At 38.9% G+C, this 19,616-nt stretch overlaps 1 protein-coding gene across 1 annotated transcript in view; it reads left to right on the top strand.

The window, feature by feature from the left end:
* Positions 1–19,616, top strand: part of map4k2 (mitogen-activated protein kinase kinase kinase kinase 2) — a 67,590-nt gene that overhangs the window by 12,531 nt on the left and 35,443 nt on the right. Inside the window, exons 2-10 of the mRNA XM_061710042.1 lie at positions 4,797–4,854; positions 6,011–6,101; positions 6,923–6,987; positions 9,325–9,380; positions 10,862–10,909; positions 11,002–11,044; positions 11,903–11,975; positions 17,338–17,469; positions 19,125–19,187. Coding sequence (XP_061566026.1) covers positions 4,797–4,854; positions 6,011–6,101; positions 6,923–6,987; positions 9,325–9,380; positions 10,862–10,909; positions 11,002–11,044; positions 11,903–11,975; positions 17,338–17,469; positions 19,125–19,187 — 629 coding nt within the window. The remainder of the gene's footprint in view (positions 1–4,796; positions 4,855–6,010; positions 6,102–6,922; positions 6,988–9,324; positions 9,381–10,861; positions 10,910–11,001; positions 11,045–11,902; positions 11,976–17,337; positions 17,470–19,124; positions 19,188–19,616) is intronic.

Below are 19,616 nucleotides of genomic sequence, written 5' to 3' on the forward strand. Positions count from 1 at the left end.
GCTCAGGCCCTAATTAAAACATAAATAACAAATAAAGTGAAATAAAATGATAAGAAAAGAGGTAAAATAATAAAAAGCACAAGTTGTTAAAAAGTAAGGGCAGTACATTACAGCAGGTACATCTCATTCTTACAAAGGCAATTACGTTTCTATACGGTCAAAACGTACAAAGACCGGGTCAAATACAGTATTACAAAAGTAAACTGTGCCGATTCGCGCAGTGAATTAAACCCATTTGACAATTCTACGTCACAATGCCTGCATTCAGGCCTTATCCATAATTTTGCGTGGTTTTCAAAAAGTATTTAATTTAAGAGTATGCTTAAATAACAAATAAAATGATAAGAAAAGAGGTAAAATAATAAAAATCACAAGTTGTTTAAATTATTTGGTGGAGCACATGCAGCTCCAGCCAGCTTTAGAGGTCCCGTTACACAGTACGTTTACATGCAGCAGTTCAATCGTGTTTCTGATCGTATAAGACATCGTTCGGACTTTTAAACTGCATGTAAACACCTCAATCCGATCTAGTTCAGACCTATTTCAGACCTATATTGGACATTTAATAATCGGATAGCAACACCAAGATAATTCGTTCAGAGTTGGAATGTTAACGGCATGTATACGGAGACATCGGATATTGCAGTCTGAGCAGCTGGAGAATTTACTCTGGGGCTTCACCCGGAAGTGAAAGGAGACGGCGCGTGTTAAATAGTTGTTTAAACACCAACATGAAGATTGCGAAAGAGATGGCATCAGGACACCGGAGCAGATCAAAATAAAGTGGAAAAGTATACGGAAGCCGTAACATTGGCGCCAAACAAAACAACCGTCAACCGGAAAGTGGCTCTTTGTTGAAATGGTTACCATGGTTACAGCCCACATAGCGTCACGGAGTCAGCCATGCTCTGGACATTTATCCGATTCTCTGAACAGCATGTAAACTCAGACAAGTGATCGGGTCTTCTGGATGTTTATCTGATACGATCAGAAATCCCATCTCTTTGCTGCATGTAAACGTACTGAAGTCTAGTGTAGTGAAATGGCCTCTGTCCACTATAGGGCTTGGTCGTCTTGACGTCATCACTTGGCGGAGCCGCCCTGTTGGATGCTACCTTAGCAGCTCTTCGGACCACTGCACTGTGTACAGACGTGCTCCCTCTTCGTTTTGTCTTAGGGTGCTTTCACACCTGTCCCGTTTCAAGCAGTTGTTCCGGAACAGGGAGCATTTCCCCCCTAAAGATCGGTTGGTTTGGTATATGTGAACACAGCAATCGCGCTCTGAAACGGCACAAAACAAGCGATCTGAGATCGCCTAGGAGAGGTGGTGTCGGCCCGATTCCATTCGAGACGTGAAATGGTTCATTTTTTTTATTTGTAGTGAGAACATAATCCACACAGCAACCGATACAACTCCATTCATGTGTATGTGCGACCGCGGCGCAAGGAGAAGAGTCGGCGCAGCCTCCACCCCCTTCTCTCCTATTGGACGTGCTGAGATGTCGTCCCAGCGCGGCACGGTGAAATTAAAAACTGTTCAATTCGGGCAGGGTTTGCGCAGCGCAAACCCGGCTGCAGCAGGCGCCCTCTCGCCCGCCGCTGAGCTCCGCTCTGCGCCGGTAGCACATAGATGAATGGGTAAAGGCCGATTTATGGTTCCGCGTTAAATCGACGCAGAGCCTACGCCGTACCCCACGACGTAGGCTCCGTTGGTGTAACGCGGAACCATAAGTCAGCCTAAAGCCGGCGGCGGTCTGCGCTGAAAGGGGCGTGTTGTTTATCCCGGGGTGCGGAAGAGGAAACTCCTTCCGCGTTCATCTGTCCAATCAGAGAACAGCTTGTTCGCGCATGGCATTTGTTAACAGCTTTGAAACGGTACAGACGTTTGCCGGTACTTGTAATCATTACTTTCCGTTATTCTGTAACCATGGTAACCCGTTGCTGTGTTGTGGCTGCAGCAGCTCCACATAACAGACGTGGGGAAAAGATCGCTAATGGTTTAACTTTTCACCGCTTTCCTGCTCGGAGGCAGAACCGAGGCCGAGTATCTGAGATAACAGAGTAAAAGAGTCGTCGGCTCGCTTGGATCGCGGCTGTAAGACGACCAAACATAACCTTCCACAGTAAAACCACAAACAAACACTCACACAGACCGGGGTCGGATCAAAACACGTGTTTATTAAACCACAAACAAACAAACAAACACACAGACCGGGTCGGATCATTCATACGGGTTTTATTCCCCACTACTCCAGCTAAATGCAGTTGTTGGCCAGCTCTCTGCGGTGCGATTAACCCCAATCTGCAGATAAAACTAGATTATTGAGGAAAAAATATTAACTCTATTTGTAGCTGCAGAGGAAAGAAATAATCCCACAAGGAAAACAAAAATATTGCTCACGCCTCGGAGCCTCTTCCTCATAATATAGCAGTGACAGTGAAAGAAAAGAAAAAAGTAAGAGTAATACAAAACATGTACTGTATGTTGTACTATTATATTAATTTATTTTTAACACATGGCGAGTCAAACATTTACCAAAGCAGCTGCCAAACACTCCTAAACAAGGTAGTAAGACGTGGGTTGTGCAGAACTGCGGCAGTAAGTCCCTTATAAAGAGTGGAGCTCCGACGAGGAGCTCCACTTTTTAGTAGGGATTTCATATGGATCCAAACCGTTAATAATCATTATTTTCTCCATATACCGCTCCCTGGCTTCCTTGTTTAAGGTATCCCGGTAAATTCCAGTTGCTTTCCAGCATTTTAACATCTTTTTTTTGCGTTCCGTCTGTTCACTTGGTGCTACTCACTGCTACTACACTGCTGTTTATTTACACTCACGAGGCTGCCAACATGGCCGCCGCGTCCCAGAATGCACCTTGGTGACCAAGCTCTATTAAAGCCACATGGGTTTTGATTCCAGCGGTGGCTCTGAGAGCGGGCTCGGACTGCACCACTTCCTGTCCGTCATCAGACTCCTCAGTGTCCTGGTTCCGTCCAGGGCCTGGGACGTGGTCTGCTCAGCTTCATCTCTTAATCCGTCATCCCCCTTAAGGTTTGATGGATTAAGACAGATGAGGATGCTTTTCTTAAAGTTGTTTTGGAGACTGAAGCGTCAGTAAAAAAGTGGAACAATATCAAGAGCAGGTCAGAAATGTTTCACATAAGAGTGATAATGAAACTCTTTGGTCGCCGGCATATGCAAGTTGATCAGTATCATCATCACTAACGGTGCAATAACTGTGCAGCTATTGCCCCATTGCTCTCACATTTTGAGTCTAGTCATCGTTCATTCCTGTCAGACATGTGGTCGGTTGCAGCCGTTTCAAAAAAACTGCCATGTTCTGCCGTGCAAAACACACAAAATTGCTTTTTTTCCCCCGTTGTACTAAACAGCTTGACATCAGAAACACATTACCCAAGCTTTCAAAACCACAGTAGTGATATTACCACATTGTTTGTACCTAAATATGCACATACAAGATTCTTGTGTTTTCTATTGTTTCTTTATTGTTTCTATTGTGTGTAGGCCAAGGTGTCATGTGACATTTTGAACAATGCATTAAATGCATGAGGAAGGATAGTTTGATTTAGATATTCAGTTCAGCCCAATAATACACAGAACAGATCCAGTGACATTGAGATTGTTTATATTTATGTACAGAAATGGGCAGCTATGTATGTGTATGTATGCATGTGTATATATATGTGTATGTATGCATGTGTATATGTATATGTACAGGACTGTCTCAGAAAATTAGAATATTGTGATTTTCTGTGATGCAATTACAAAAACAAAAATGTCATACATTCTGGATTCATTACAAATCAACTGAAATATTGAAAGCCTTTTATTATTTTAATATTGCTGATCATGGCTTACAGTTTAAGAAAACTCAAATATCCTATCTCAAAATATTAGAATATTCTGGGAATCTTAATCTTAAACTGTAAGCCATAATCAGCAATATTAAAATAATAAAAGGCTTGCAATATTTCAGTTGATTTGTAATGAATCTAGAATGTATGACATTTTTGTTTTTTTAATTGGATTACAGAAAATAAAGAACTTTATCACAATATTCTAATTTTATGAGACAGTCCTGTTTATGTATATATGTATGTATGGGTGTATGTTTGTGAATATGTACTGTATGTGTATATGTGCGTATGTAGATATATATAGATATAGAGCAGATGGAGTTAATATAGAGATAGTATGGTGTAAATAATTATATTTATATAAATATTTATATGGGCATGTGTGTACAAATATATAGAAATATTCAACTACGTGTATGTATGTATAGGTAAGTGTGTGAGTATAATTATAGTAGATTTATTTATTATAAATACTTGTTAATAAATGATTAGTGAATGGGGGTACGATTGAATACGTTTACACTTACTCCTTTTTGCACATGTAAATTAAGATATTAAGTGTTAAAGTGTGAAATTCTTTGTTTTGTTTTCTTATCTTCACTTTTAATTGTTGTCTTTTACATGTACAAAATAAATCAAATCAATCAATCAATAATAGATTATGGATCTCTGAAGCAAAATGAAATGCGTGCATAAAAAAATGGTTTACTTTTGTAAATGTTTTTCCTTATTCATAGTTTTTAGCAAAGGTAATGAGGTCCTTTGACAAATGAATGTATTGTAGACACTACTAGACAGAATCATGACGTGTAATGTTTGTGTAACATGTGGTAGTTCTGATCTGGTGTCCTGTCAGAATCACACAGGTCATCCCTTACACTTATTCATTGCAGCAATGATTTATGTTCCCACTGCAGGCTCGCAACATCAGGACATCTGAACTGGCAGCTATCAAGATTGTTAAGCTCGACCCTGGTAGGACTTGTTTTTTGTTCCTTTTTACAACAGATGGTGAGGGATTTGCAACATGTAGGACAGATATTGAAAAAAAGAACAGAGTCAGCACGCCAAAAATGTGTGCAAGTTACAGTATTTTCCGCACTATAGGCGCACCTAAACGCCTTTCATTTTCTCAAAAACCGGCAGTGCGCCTTATATATGATCATTACGGTAATTTCTGTTACTGTAGTCAGGGGGATTGTGGGTAATGTAGTTGGTGTCGCCAAAGTAACGGCGCTAAAAACGTCAGGAATCGTCACAGACGTTCAAGACAACAGCAGCGACGCTGACTCGCATAATGGAGACTTTGACGAGACGGAGCAAAGCTGGTTTTTATTTTGTTAATAAAGTTTGACATACAGTACTTTTCTTATTGTTTTTTTTTTGCATTTGCTGTAGGATTTAGTAGCATTTCCTGTAGCGCAGCTCCATCAGGTAGATACGTAACTCAACCCCAGCCACTATAGTACGCTATTTTACCATATATTTATATATATATATATATATATATATATATATATATATATATATATATATATATATATATATACACAGGACTGTCTCAAAAAATTTGAATATTGTGATAAAGTTCTTTATTTTCTGTAATGCAATTAAAAAAACAAAAGATTAAAGATTCACAGAATATTCTAATTTTTTGAGATGGGATATTTGATTTTTCTTTGATTTGTAATGAATCCAGAATGTATGACATTTTTGTTTTTTGTAATTGCATTACAGAAAATCACAATATTCTAATTTTCTGAGACAGTCCTGTATATTATAATGCGGTGCGCCTTATATATGAAGGGAGTTTTAAAAGAGGCCATTTATTGAAGGCGCGGAACATACGGTACTTTGATATGTCGGTGTCTCCAGCAGCACCAGCCTGCGTTCCAGTGCTGTTCCAGCAGCAGCTGATTCATCTAAATTACAGTCTTTGATTGTAACTACCACATTGAGCATGTGCCATCTTTACTACAGATCCTATGAACCCTTTGAATTAGATTTGGCTGATGGACAAAGCCAGCAGAGTTAGGCCACCCTATCATTTACCCGTCTGTAATTAAGTATAATGTGTATGAGCTCTGATTTGTGTCTAAGATGACACTCACGTAGATGTCTCTCTGCAAAGGTGACGACATCACATCCATCCAGCAGGAGATCACCATGATGAAGGAGTGCAAGCACAAGAACATCGTGGCGTACTTCGGCAGCTACCACAGGTCTGAGAGACTCCTGGGATTATCGCTGGACAGGAATATTCAGTCTTCCATGTTTACGTCTGCAGCTGCATTAGAGTGTGTGCTTCTAACTATGTCCATTTCCACGTCCATGCTTTCCCAGAGAAATGTTTTTTTAGTTTTTTTTTTACTGACTCAAGATTGTGGCATGTTACTATGGAGCTAGAACAGTCTCATAATTCGCAAATGCACACACCGTTTCACAAATGCACAGGACAATTCACACGTGCGTAAAACAAGATATACAAATGTATTTTTGATGCACACACAAATATAACCTGATTTACAAATGTTTCTTTGTCTGTGAGCTGCGCTGGATTTGCGTGTGAGTTTTGAGACGGAAGGATCTGCAACCAATCAGATGTCTCCCTTTATTTCAGCCAATCATAAGAGCGCACCTCACGTGGGGGACGATTTACTCGTAAACCAATCAGATTAAAGGGGCGGATACACCTGCTGTTTGAACTGCGTTAGCGCCGTTCGCTTAGAAAAGTGATTAATATTTGGAGTTGGTGGAGGCCGTTCAACCAGAGCCGTCGGGAGACTGGAGAGCTCTTAGTCCTGTCGATTCAGCAACTGATGATGAGAAACAGTGGAGATATTTCTGTATTTGCTCCATTTGGTTGGACGACGTGTTACATGGGATTGTCCCGCTGATTCTGCTCAGAACCAGACGGCATTTGTGAAACGGTGTGTGCATTTGTGAATTTTGTCCTGTGCATTTGTGAAACGGTGTGTGCATTTGTGAATTATGAGACTGTTCTAGCTCCATATGTTATTCCCAGCTCTGTGTCTCTCTGCAGGAATACTAAGCTGTGGATCTGCATGGAGTTCTGCGGTGGAGGCTCACTGCAGGATATCTATCAGGGTACTAATATTGATAAATGTCGATTTTTATGGCTTATGTTTTGTATTTAATATTATATTATTATTATTATTATTATTATTATTATTATTATTATTATTATTATTATTATTATTATTATTATTATTATTATTATTATATTGCCATTGCAAGATAAGTTAATTTATTATACACACGTAGAAAATTTAACAAGAAAAATCTGATACACCCAAACAACATTTGATTGATTGTGGTTGAAGTTTTTATTTCCGTGTCATGCACCTGAAGTGCCAGCCCGAGTGGGCTTACAAGACAGCACAAAAAGAAAAAGGAACATAAAGCAAATGAAAGCCAGACAACAGACCCTGTACCAATTAAACATAGAAACAATCCTGACGCTTTCTCCAGGCTGCAGAAACAAAATGAGACAACTTAAAAACATTGAAGTTAAACAACCCGTCCATTCTATCATGGTCAGAGCAGCAGAACATTTCTGGGTTTTTAACAGACATTTCAGTAAATAATGGAGTTCTCAGTTCATCATACAGAGGGCAATATAACAGAAAATGTGATTCACTTTCCACTACATTAAGTTCACATAATTCACACAACCTTTCATCTTCGGGAATGTTTTTAAATCTACCGACTTCCAGATTCCAGGGAAGGATTCCTGTTCTCAGCTGAGCCATTAAACACCTTTGATTTCTTGTTAGGTTTGCTTTAACATCAGGTCCAGGGCCATAACTGTGCTTGATTTGGATGTATGGTCGTAATTTGGGCTTAAACTAAATATCATTTAATCATTTTGTCTCAAATAAAGCAAATAACTTATCACTAATTGAAGTTATTGAACAGGTTAAGTTATTACTATACCTATACTGTAATCCAACCTCTTCACAACAACCAGTTTACAGTTTTAAAATGTCAACAATATGTCAGTGAAACATTGATTGTAAAGTATCTATTATTGCCGGTAATGGCACAGCTGATATTTGTACACTTGTTCATTCCTTGTTAGACAGTCTTTGTTATTTGTATCTGCATTCACTTCATGGAGTGACCAAAGGGGAGGAAAAATAGAAAACAGCTTTTGTTTTGGGGTTGTCTGAATTTATTTGCTAATCATTAGCTGAACTGGAATCCTAAAAAGACAAACCCACATCTTTCTCCTTGTATGACTGCCTTGCACTTTCCAAGTCAGCCCAGATCCCAATCCCCCTCTAAACTCCCCCCCCACAATCCTCTGCTCCACTCCAACCAAACTATGCTTCTTGCATTTAGGAGGACCTGTTGATAGAAAGACAATGCAGGTAGTATTTCTAACATAAGATAAATAGTCAGAAGGAGAATTGTTATACTTAGTCCTGAGTGGACAAACCAATGTTTCCATTAGAGGGTCTTATTCTGGACATAGTGTAATGTGTGTTGAAATAGTGTTTGTTGCATCTGCAGTTTGAATGCAGCATGACACCAAGGTGTGCACACACACATTTTAGTGATGGACTTCATTTTGGCTCACAGTTTCTTCATTCCTCATGAATGATCCTCGTTGAAACTAACTGTTGAGCAAAGGTTGAAAGATCAATTCCTGCAAAAATGGCAAAGTGAACTCTATAGGATGAACATCACGTGATATTTATGTAGAGATTAAGCAAGAGTTTAACCTAGAACAGTACTTACTTTGTCAAAATCAAAAGTATAGACAAGCCATTTGTAATTTTAGGATGAATAAAAGCATAATAGCAAAAGTCACTGGAAGGTATAAAGGTTATTATTATTATTATAAAGGTCTGGATAGAAGTCAGAGATTCTGTAACTTCAACCGTATTGGAGATGAGTTTCATATTTAGTTTGAATGTAAAAATGTAAATATAATGAATCTCAGACAAAAAATACTTACCAAAGTATTATACAGACCGAGCATCTATGTTTAAATTGATTTTGTTACTTCAATCTAATAAGTTTAATGTTATTTATAAATTAGGCGCCTTTTTGAAGTTTAAATGATTTTTATTTTTTATTTTTTTATTTTTATTTTTTGCCAAAGTGAGTATTTTAGTTGAACATGTACAAGCTGCCACTTGCTGCAAATATACAAATGTTTGTGTTCTGTGCTCCATACCATGTGATCATGGTCCTGAGTTAAAATGATTGATTGATTGATTGATTGATGAAAACGTGAAACTTTATTTAGTTCTCTGATTAGACTACATATACATGAAGTAATTGGCTCAAAGACTAGAAATGTGTGCTTTCTCTCTTTGCTAAAAACGAAAACATTTGAACATATTTACCTAACGTCAGTTGTACTGGTCACTCCTGTTCTGAGTCTCTGAGATATCAATGAATCCTCTTTTGCAGTGACGGGTCCACTGAAAGACAAACAGATAGCCTTCGTGTGCAGGGAAACCCTTCAGGTGAGACACATTATTGACCAATAAAGCATGTAATTACTAATGATATTGATTATTACAGCTACTACAGCTACAACACACTCCACAGCAGATACAACTGTCACTTCCTGTTAGCGTCTCTCTGTAAACTGCTTTATGTTTTATTATCTTCTGCATTTTGACAGGAATATTAAAGTAGCAATATTAGATTGTGTACATGCGGGAACAGTTCTGTCTTAAAGGGGTTATAACCAGTACTGGAGTTGTAAAAAACAATCAGGGGGGATGGTGGATTTGATCATATGGGGACAGATAATTTGTGCTGATTACAAATAATATAATATATTACAAATAATAGCAGTGACCAAAACACCTGCAGAAATACTGCAGGAATGACATAGCAGCAGTTAAATGCAGCCTTCTGTAAGCTTTAAATATCCACTGGGCTTACATCAAATACATCAAAACACAACAATAAAAAACACTTTTCTGAACTTATCAATATGACTCTGTCCTTCACAGGATAAGTAACATGGATCACTGCAAAAACTCACAATCTTAACAAGAATATTTGTCTTATTTCTAGTTAAAATGTCTCATTTTAGTAAAAAAAATCTCATTACACTTAAAACAAGACTCATCACTGGAAAAACCAACAATTTTCACCTGTTTCAAGTAGATTTTCACTTGAAATAAGTAGAAAAATCTGCCAGTGGAACAAGATTTTTTTTGCTTGTAATGAGAAGATAAATCTTTACTTGAAACAGGTGAAAATTGTCAAATAAGTTATTTTTCTGGTGTTATTTTTCTGGTGATGACTCTAAATGTTGAAATAGCAGTAAAACCACATTCATTGATCAGGGGGGGATGATTTGGACCGTTTTTATTTCAGGGGGGGATGATTTGGACCGTTTTTATTTCAGGGGGATGATTTGGACCGTTTTTATTTCAGGGGGGGATGATTTGGACCGTTTTTATTTCAGGGGGATGATTTGGACCGTTTTTATTTCAGGGGGGGGATGATTTGGACCGTTTTTATTTCAGGGGGGGATGATTTGGACCGTTTTTATTTCAGGGGGGATGATTTGGACCGTTTTTATTTCAGGGGGGGATGATTTGGACCGTTTTTATTTCAGGGGGGGATGATTTGGACCGTTTTTATTTCAGGGGGGATGATTTGGACCGTTTTTATTTCAGGGGGGGATGATTTGGACCGTTTTTATTTCAGGGGGGGTTCCATCCCCCTCATCCCCCTCAACTCCAGTACTGGTTATAGAAATGTCTAACATTTAAAGGATTATTAGGGTTAAGGGACATTCTGCTGTGGGAAAGAAGTGGTTGTGTTGGGGGATTCTGGGTTAAATAAGTGCACAATCTTAAATGTATTTGAACTTGAATCTTGTCGTTTACCTGTTCAAAGCTTGACGCCCTTTCGTAATTACTTTCGTAATGAAAGAATGATTTTTTTTCAGAGCTCAGCTAATTTCCTGTATTCTTTTTTCCAGGGTTTGTATCACCTGCACGAAACTGGCAAAATGCACAGAGACATAAAGGTAAGGGTTTCTATGAGCTTTTGAAGCATTAGTGACACGTCATAATATACGTTTGGTCATGTTGTGAACATAACATGTGTTTGTGCTTCCAGGGAGCCAACATCCTTCTGACAGAGAGAGGAGATGTGAAACTGGGTTAGTGGAGATCTGTATCCAATAAATAAACACACACACTATTTTAGTGCTCACACGCCAGCAAACAGGCTTAATTAGGCTTAATTAGGTTTAATTAATCGATACTGGATTTCAGCCTCCAATGCAGCTGTTTGTGTTTTTTAGTTTAGTTTAGTTTAGTTTAGTTTATTGGTCCTTTCAATTTCCACAACACAAATAACCCAAAGTACAGGTGTAAATCGTCAGTGTTATACAAAAAAAATATATATAATTTCGGGTATATACAGTATATATACAGGACGGTCTCAGAAAATTAGAATATTGTGATGAAGTTGTTTATTTTCTGTAATGCAATTAAAAAAACAAAAATGTCATCCATTCTGGATTCATTACAAATCAACTGAAATATTGCAAGCCTTTTATTATTTTAATATTGCTGATCATGGTTCCCAGAATATTAGCTGTAAGCCATGATCAGCAATATTAAAATAATAAAAGGCTTGCAATATTTCAGTTGATTTGTAATGAATCCAGAATGTATGACATATTTTTTTTTAATTTTTAGTTGAAATTTTATACAATTTTATCTAAAAACCAAGGACCAAAAGGTGTAGACTGAAGCCTAAGCTTATGACACCTTCCCTTTTCACAAAAGATTTTAGCTTTTATAAACTAGTGCAATGTCATTAATAAATATAATTCCATACAGTATTTATATAAGCAATAATACAATAGTACATACACATACCTACACATATACATACATACCCATATACACACACATACACACACATGTCCATAGGTACATGCCTATGTGTATTATACCTTTGTTTTATATGTATTTGTATTTGTGTATATTTGTGTCTCCTCTTGGTCCAGCTGACTTCGGAGTGGCAGTAGAGATCAGCGCCTCAGTGGCCAAGAGAAAGTCTTTCATTGGAACTCCATATTGGTAAGATCAATGACCAATGATCAATGACCGTCCCTCACCTGCCTCCCCAGTGGCGTCATTTCAGTCAAAGCTAAGGTATGGCAAGGTAACGAGTCACAGAACTTAAGTAGAGTATCAATCAACACGCCCAGCAAATACTCATCACAGAAGTCTGCTATGTAGCTTATCTGTGTGGTCAAGAAAATTGGAACTTTTTCAATTGCAGTCTCACTCACATCCTGCTAACTATGAACACTACACTTTAACAACCTGTTGATCAAGTCAGTCAATGCGCCTTTACGCATCCGTTTTCGGATAGTTAGAGAGCAGAAATATACGGTGGCCGAGACCCGCCATTGCGGAAAATTAAAGAAACGCTGCAAATAAAAAGAAACGCCGCTGCAAATAAAATAAACGCTTAGCAAATAAAATAAACGCTGAAAATAAAAACAAACGCCACGGCAAATAAAAGAAACGCTGCAAATAAAAAGAAACGCCGCTGCAAATAAAATAAACGCTTTGCAAATAAAATAAACGCTGAAAATAAAAACAAACGCCACGGCAAATAAAAGAAACGCTGCAAATAAAAACAAACGCCGCTGCAAATATAAAAAAAATGACGAAAAAAAAAAAGCCACAACGGAAGTGAATTACCGGGGACTGTTTTTGCTGATGCACCGGTGTTTTTTACGTGAGAGGAGAAGAAGACGAAGAGGACGTAAGTGAAAAGGAAGAAATAAGAAGAGCGAGGAATAAGAAGAATTAAAGCTGCAAGCAGCAATGAACGGGCCCTCGCACTCACGGCCACCGCCCCCCATAAGTATCAGAAATGACACCACCCACGACTTCCTATGTCAAACCATTGAAAAGTTATAGCAGAAAAAAGGGACAACCAATCAGAAGAAGGGGCGGGGCTAATTCAGGCCAATGAAGGTCAAGGACTCCATAAAGAATCTGATGACACCACCCACGACTCTCTATGTCAAACCATTCCAAAGTTATAGCAGAAAATCGGGACAACCAATCAGAAGAAGGGGCGGGGCTAATTAAGGCCAACGAAGCTTAAGGACTCATTACAGAGTCCCATGACACCACCCACAACTCTCTATGTCAAACCATTGAAAAGTTATGGCAGAGAAAAGTATTCTAGGGGGCGCTGTTGAGCCGTTAGGCCACGCCCATTAATGCAAACCATGAAATATCAAATGTATCGCCAAGTCTGGCTTGCATGCAAAATTTGGTGACTTTTGGAGAACTATCAAATATGGACCAATCACATGAAGGGGGGGCGCGCCTTTTGGCGTCTAGCGTCGCCACGGTAACACTTTTGAAAGAGAAAAGTAATGCGTGATGTCGCAGGATGTAGACGCACGTTTTGATGTAAAACACACCTGGGTGCACGTTACGGTTCGGGCTGAATTAACTGCCGAAGGAATGGCATAAATTTCGCCAAAATGACACAATGTATTCAAAATGGCCGACATCCTGTTCGGTTTCGGCCATGGCTCCAAGAGACTTTTCTTTAAGTTGTGCCATGATACAGGTGTGTACCGATTTTCGTGCATGTACGTCAAACCGTATTGTGGGGCTTGAGGCACAAAGTTTTCCGGGGGGCGCTGTTGAGCCATTTTGCCACGCCCATTAATGCAAACCATGAAATATCAAATTTATCGCCAGGCCTGGCTTGCATGCAAAATTTGGTGCCTTTTGGGGAACTATCAAATATGGACCAATCAGATGAAGGGGGGGTGCGCTTGTTGGCGTCTAGCGTCGCCACGGTAACACTTTTGAAAGAGAAAAGTAATGCGTGTAGTCGCAGGATGGAGACGCACATTTTGATGTATAACACATCTGGGTTCACGATACGGTTCGGGCTGAATTAACTCTCGAAGGAATGGCATATATTGCTCCAAAATTACGCAATTAATTCAGAATGTTCAAAATGGCCGACTTCCTGTTCGGTTTCGGCCATCGCGCCAAGAGACTTTTCTTTTAGTTGCGACATGATACAGGTGTGTACTGATTTTCGTTCATGTACGTCAAACCGTATTATGGGGCTTGAGGCACAAAGTTTTTTCTGTCGAACCAATCAGATGAAGGGTGGGCGCGCTTTTTGGCATCTAGCGTCGCCACGGTAACGCTTTTGAAAGAGAAAAGTAATGCGTGTTGTCGCAGGATGGAGACGCACATTTTGATGTATAACACACCTGGGAGCACGTTACGGTTCGGGCTGAATTAACTTTCGAAGGAATGGCATAAATTTCGCCAAAATGACACGACTAATTCAAAATGGCCGACATCCTGTTCGGTTTCGGGCATGACCCCAAGAGACTTTTGTTTAAGTTGTCCCATGATACAGGTGTGTACCGATTTTCGTGCATATACGTCAAACCGTATCGTGGGGCTTGAGGCACAAAGTTTTCAAGGGGGCGCTGTTGAGCCATTTTACCACGCCCAGTAATGCAAACCTTTAAATATCAAATTTTTCGCCAGGCCTGACTTGCATGCAAAATTTGGTGACTTTTTGGGGACGTTTAGGGGGGCAAAAAGGCCCTCCTTTCGTCAGAAGAAGAAAGAAAAAAAATTCCTACAGATACAATAGGGCCTTCGCACTGCAAGTGCTCGGGCCCTAATAACGAATGAGAAAATAAGTGAAAAGGTTAGTGTTCAACGTCGCTACGTGTAATTTTTAATGTGCAACACCAGTGCATCGGCAAAAATAGTCCCCGGTAATTCACTTCCGTTGTGGCTTTTTTATTTGCATCGTTTTTTTTTTAATTTGCAGCGGGGTTTATTTTATTTGCAAAGCGTTTATTTTATTTGCAGTGGCGTTTGTTTCTTTTTGCAGCGTTACTTTTATTTTCAACAATGGCGGGTCTCGGCCACCGTTGAAATAGCGTATCTGACAAACGCAATTTAACTCATTCTGTTCACTTCATTCACTATGTCAGTGCAACAATATCAAATGGACATGGAGTGGCTAACAGCCTGGTTAATAGCCTGACTCCCGCTTTCCCTACCTGCTCCTTCTCCCTCCGCTGCCGGGGCAACACTGGACCATCATTTGTCTTCTTTTTTTGAAAAAAATAATTGCGGGGTTGCCTGCTTCCTTTTCATTTTTGTAAGTTAGTGACACTGCAAAGAGCGCTAAAACGATATTGATAGCGACCGCTGTCGTCAGGGACGCTGGGACATCACATTTCAAGATATGAGGGAATACAAGTGTTGGGAAAGATAATACCTAGTGAAATCCATCATGTTGTTTTGATTTGCATTTGCAGTTATTTTACATGTATTAAGTAATAGAATAATCAATACAAATAAACACAGAGTAATTCCATAAATGTATTGAAAAAAACAAACAAAACATTTAAGTTTTTCCCCTGAAGCCGAGGTGTGGCAGCTGCCATACCTTGCCATACCCAATTGACGCCACTGTGCCTCCCTCTCAATGTGTGTTGAGAAGAAAAAAAAAGTTTAAAAAAAATCCTCATTTAAAGCGACACTACGTAACTTTTCCACCTTAATATCATATTTCCAGAGTCATTGTGATGGTACATCAACTTCCAACAGGTTTAATGACACCTCTGTCATGGTCTGAGGGGTCAGTATCACCTTCACTGGAACTATGTAACTTTGAGGAGCATGGTAGGAACCCTGCTACACTAAAAAACTACAAATCGTTACGACTTTGACTGCTTTACGGCATACGTCACTTCCCCCTCCTTCCCGATTCGCAGTCGAGACGAAAATGGGCGGGGCGTGGAGCTCAGAGCTCCGCAGAACCTGTTGCTGCGTTGCGGCTGCAGCAGCTCCACATAACAGACGTGGGGAAAAGATCCTAATGGTTTAACTTTTCACCGGTTTCCTGCTCGGAGGCAGAACCACGCAGGCCAAGTATCTGATATAACAAAGTAAAAGAGTGAAAGAGTCGTCGGCTCACTTTGGATCGCGGGTGTAACGACTAAACACACAGTAAAGCCTGATTTATGGTTCTGCGTTAAATCGACGTGGCGACGCGCAACGTACGGTGCGTGTCGCCGCGTACCCTACGCCGTAGGCTCTGCGTCGATTTAACGCAGAACCATAAACAGCCTTAAACCACAAACACTCACACAGACCGGGGTCGGATCAAAACACGGGTTTTATTCCCCACTTTGCCAGCTAAACCCAGTGTCTGGCCAGCTCTCTGCGGTGCAATTAACCCCAATCTTCAGATAAAACTAGTTTGTTGAGGAAAAAATATTAACTCTATTTGTAGCTGCAGAGGAAAAAAATAATCTCACGAGGAGCCTCTTCACCATAATATAGCAGTCAAAAAAAAAAGAAAAGAGAGGTAAGAGGGATACAAAACATGTACTGTGTGTTGTACTATTATACAAATTTATTGAAACACATGGGTCTTCAATAGGGATATGGATCCAGACCGTTAATAATCATTATTTTCTCCATATACCGCTCCCTGGCTTCCTTGTTTAAGGTATCCCGGTAAATTCCAGTTCCTTTCCAGCAGTTTAACATCTTTTTTTTGCGTTCCTTCTGTTCACTTGGTGAAACAGAAAAGCGTCCCGTCTTCTCTCATCAAAACAAATGCAGCGACGGGACAGGATCTTTCCGGCAGTACGCGCTGGTGCTCATGGGAAATGTAGTGTTCTTTCTGGTAAAACACTACCGATTTTGTCCACAAGATGCCGCCAAACTCAGAAAAGCCCAAAGTTACGTTGTGCTGCTTTAAGTTTCCTAAACTTGTGTTAAGTGTGTCACATTTGATTTAGGTAGGAACCTAGTTCTTTAAGTTTATTTTCATGTCAAAAACACTAGAAATCTACGGAAGCATATTGCATTCACTTGAGAAAATTCAATCTGCTCTGTTTTTCTGAATTAACCAGATTCCTCACAACTTGCAAGAAGCTGTCGTTCACTTGAGAGCTGGATTTCATGGAAGCAAACGTGTTCCTGTCCAGTTTAATCCAGTTTTATTTTGCTTTTGGTTTGAAACATTGGGAGATACTCTTGTCTTTAAGTTATATACAGGACTTTCTCAGAAAATAAGAATATTGATATAAAGTCCTTTTATTTTCTGTAAAGCTAAAATGTCATACATTCTGGATTCATTACAAATCAACTGAAATATTGCAAGCCTTTTATTATTTTAATATTGCTGATCATGGCTTACAGCTTAAGAAAACTCAAATATCTTATCTCAAAAAATTAGAATATTCTGGGAATCTTAATCTTAAACTGTTAATTCAACAAAATTGAGCAGATTTTTTTTCCTCAAGTGAATGCAATACGCTTCCGTAGAAATCCATGATGTACAAAATGTATAAAATAATTCCCACTCCTTTTTTCTCTGTGTTTGTGTGTGGTTTCTTGTGTCCAGGATGGCTCCAGAGGTGGCTGCGGTGGAAAAGAAAGGTGGTTACAACCACCTGTGTGACATCTGGGCCGTTGGTATCACTGCTATTGAGCTGGCTGAGCTGCAGCCGCCCATGTTTGACCTGCACCCCATGAGGTGAGTCCCCACGGAGAGCAGTTCCAACCCACACTGCTGGAAATAGTCCATGTTCCAGACCAGATATCAGCACCACTCAAGGTGACCAAACTTACTTATGATTTTTGAAAAGATCCATGTCTGTAGATCAAGGGTCGGCAACCCAAAATGTTTTAGAGCCATATTGGACCAAAACACAAAAGACAAATATGTCTGGAGCCGCAAAAAATGAAAAGTCTTGTATCAGCCTTAGAATGAAGAAACACATGCTGCATGTTTCTATATTAGTTAGAACTGGGGGAAGATTTGTTTTTTTCATTATGCACTTCGAGAAAAAAGTCAAATGTTGAGAAAAAAGTCGAAATGTCGAGAAAAAAGTTGAAATTTTGAGAAAAGTCTAAATGTCAAGATTAACGTTGAAGTACAATCTTGAGAAAAAAGTCGAAATGTCGAGGAAAAAGTCGAAAAGTCGAGATTAAAAAGGAGAGGAAAAAGGAAGAAAAAAAGGAAAAAAGAAGAATAAAAAAAGGAGAAAAAGAGAAAAAAAGGAAAGGAAGAGAATAAAAAAAGAGAAAAAAGGGAACAAAAGAAAAAGAGAGAAAAAGAGAGAAAAATAGGAAAAAAAAGAAAAAAAGGAAGAAAAAAAAGGTCAAATATTTTTGAAAACGCTCCAAGGAGCCACTAGGGCGGCGCTATGCGGCTCTAGAGCCGCGGGTTGCCGACCCCTGTCATAGATGATATTCTGGTATGATAACCTTCCTGAGTGGCAGCTGGATCAGAGTTATCAGCTCATGAAGTTAAAACCCCCTTCAGTAATGGATGATTCTAAATTGGGTGTATTATACATTTCCTGAATCCTTATGGTCCTGTGAGTATTCCAGTTTTTGTATTTTTATTTTTTGTATTTTGTGTCTCTAATGTTTATACACTAAGCTGGTTCCTTATCTCATTGTTATGTCCTTTATGTCGTGTATTTGCAGATAAAGACCAGTTTGTGACATTAGTGGCTGTTATAGTTTCATAGGAGCCTAATGATGCTCTTCTAGTTTAAGGCTCACAATAACCTGTAACAATGATATATTAGGGGTTTATTATACATTTCCTGAATCCTTATGGTCCTGTGAGTATTCCAGTTTTTGTATTTTGTGTCTCTGTTGTTCCTAGTTGACACAGGGCTAAAAGATAGTAAATCATTTAGGGGAAAATTGTGTAAAAATGTGTGTTGTTTCTAGTTTAAAGAGCTGCAGTGACCTCTATGTTGGTCAGAAAGATTCACATCTTAGCTTGAATGAAAGCTTAAAAGGTCTCCTTTAAAATGATACCAAAGACAATATAGTGAAACATTGACAGATATCCTGTACATGAGTCTAAACCAGGATATGCAGCAGCTTCTAAAATGTCATTTTCTGAACTTCATGAGCTGATAACTCTGATCCAGCTGCCACTCAGGAAGGTTTTATACCAGAATATCTACAGACATGGATATTTTCAAAAATCATCAGTAAGTTGGGTCAGCTTGAGTGGTTCTGACCAGTGAAATGTTGGGCTCTGGCCCCTGGACTAAAAGCCAAATCAACAGTTTTTTGTTGGCTGATTTCATTGTATTATCCACATTCAGTGATTTTAAATATCAAGGTATTTTACAGCCCAGTAACAAAATAATCCAAATGTTTCAGAGCATTGATGTTGATGTCAAAGAGCAGTTTCCAGCCCCCGAGACTGAAGGATAAAACTAAGTGGTGAGTTTACATCAATGCTGCTCCTTATAACTCATATATAATGTAATACTGTATCCTATTGTATCGTACCATAATCATACATGGGCCAAGAGTTTGTTTTCCTTTTTACCTTTTGGTTTTAGATGCTTTCATTCTTTCTCTTTCTCTTTGTAGGTATGTATATAGATATATTGAGTTATATTATACGTACAGTATTTATATATCTGTACAGTATTTATATCTATATCTCTATGAATATATATTGATTTATAGTTATATGTAGATATGTCGATATATAGATTTATAGTAATTTTTATGTATATACTGTAATTGGAGGTAAATATATGAACCAGTATACAGTATATAGCATATTTACTCTTATATAGTTAATCAAGTATATTGTTATACCATTACATATTGTTCTCTATTATATTGTAGTATTATAGTAAA

This window comes from Cololabis saira, chromosome 20 (genome assembly GCF_033807715.1).
Source record: "Cololabis saira isolate AMF1-May2022 chromosome 20, fColSai1.1, whole genome shotgun sequence".
Lineage (NCBI taxonomy): Eukaryota > Metazoa > Chordata > Actinopteri > Beloniformes > Belonidae > Cololabis > Cololabis saira.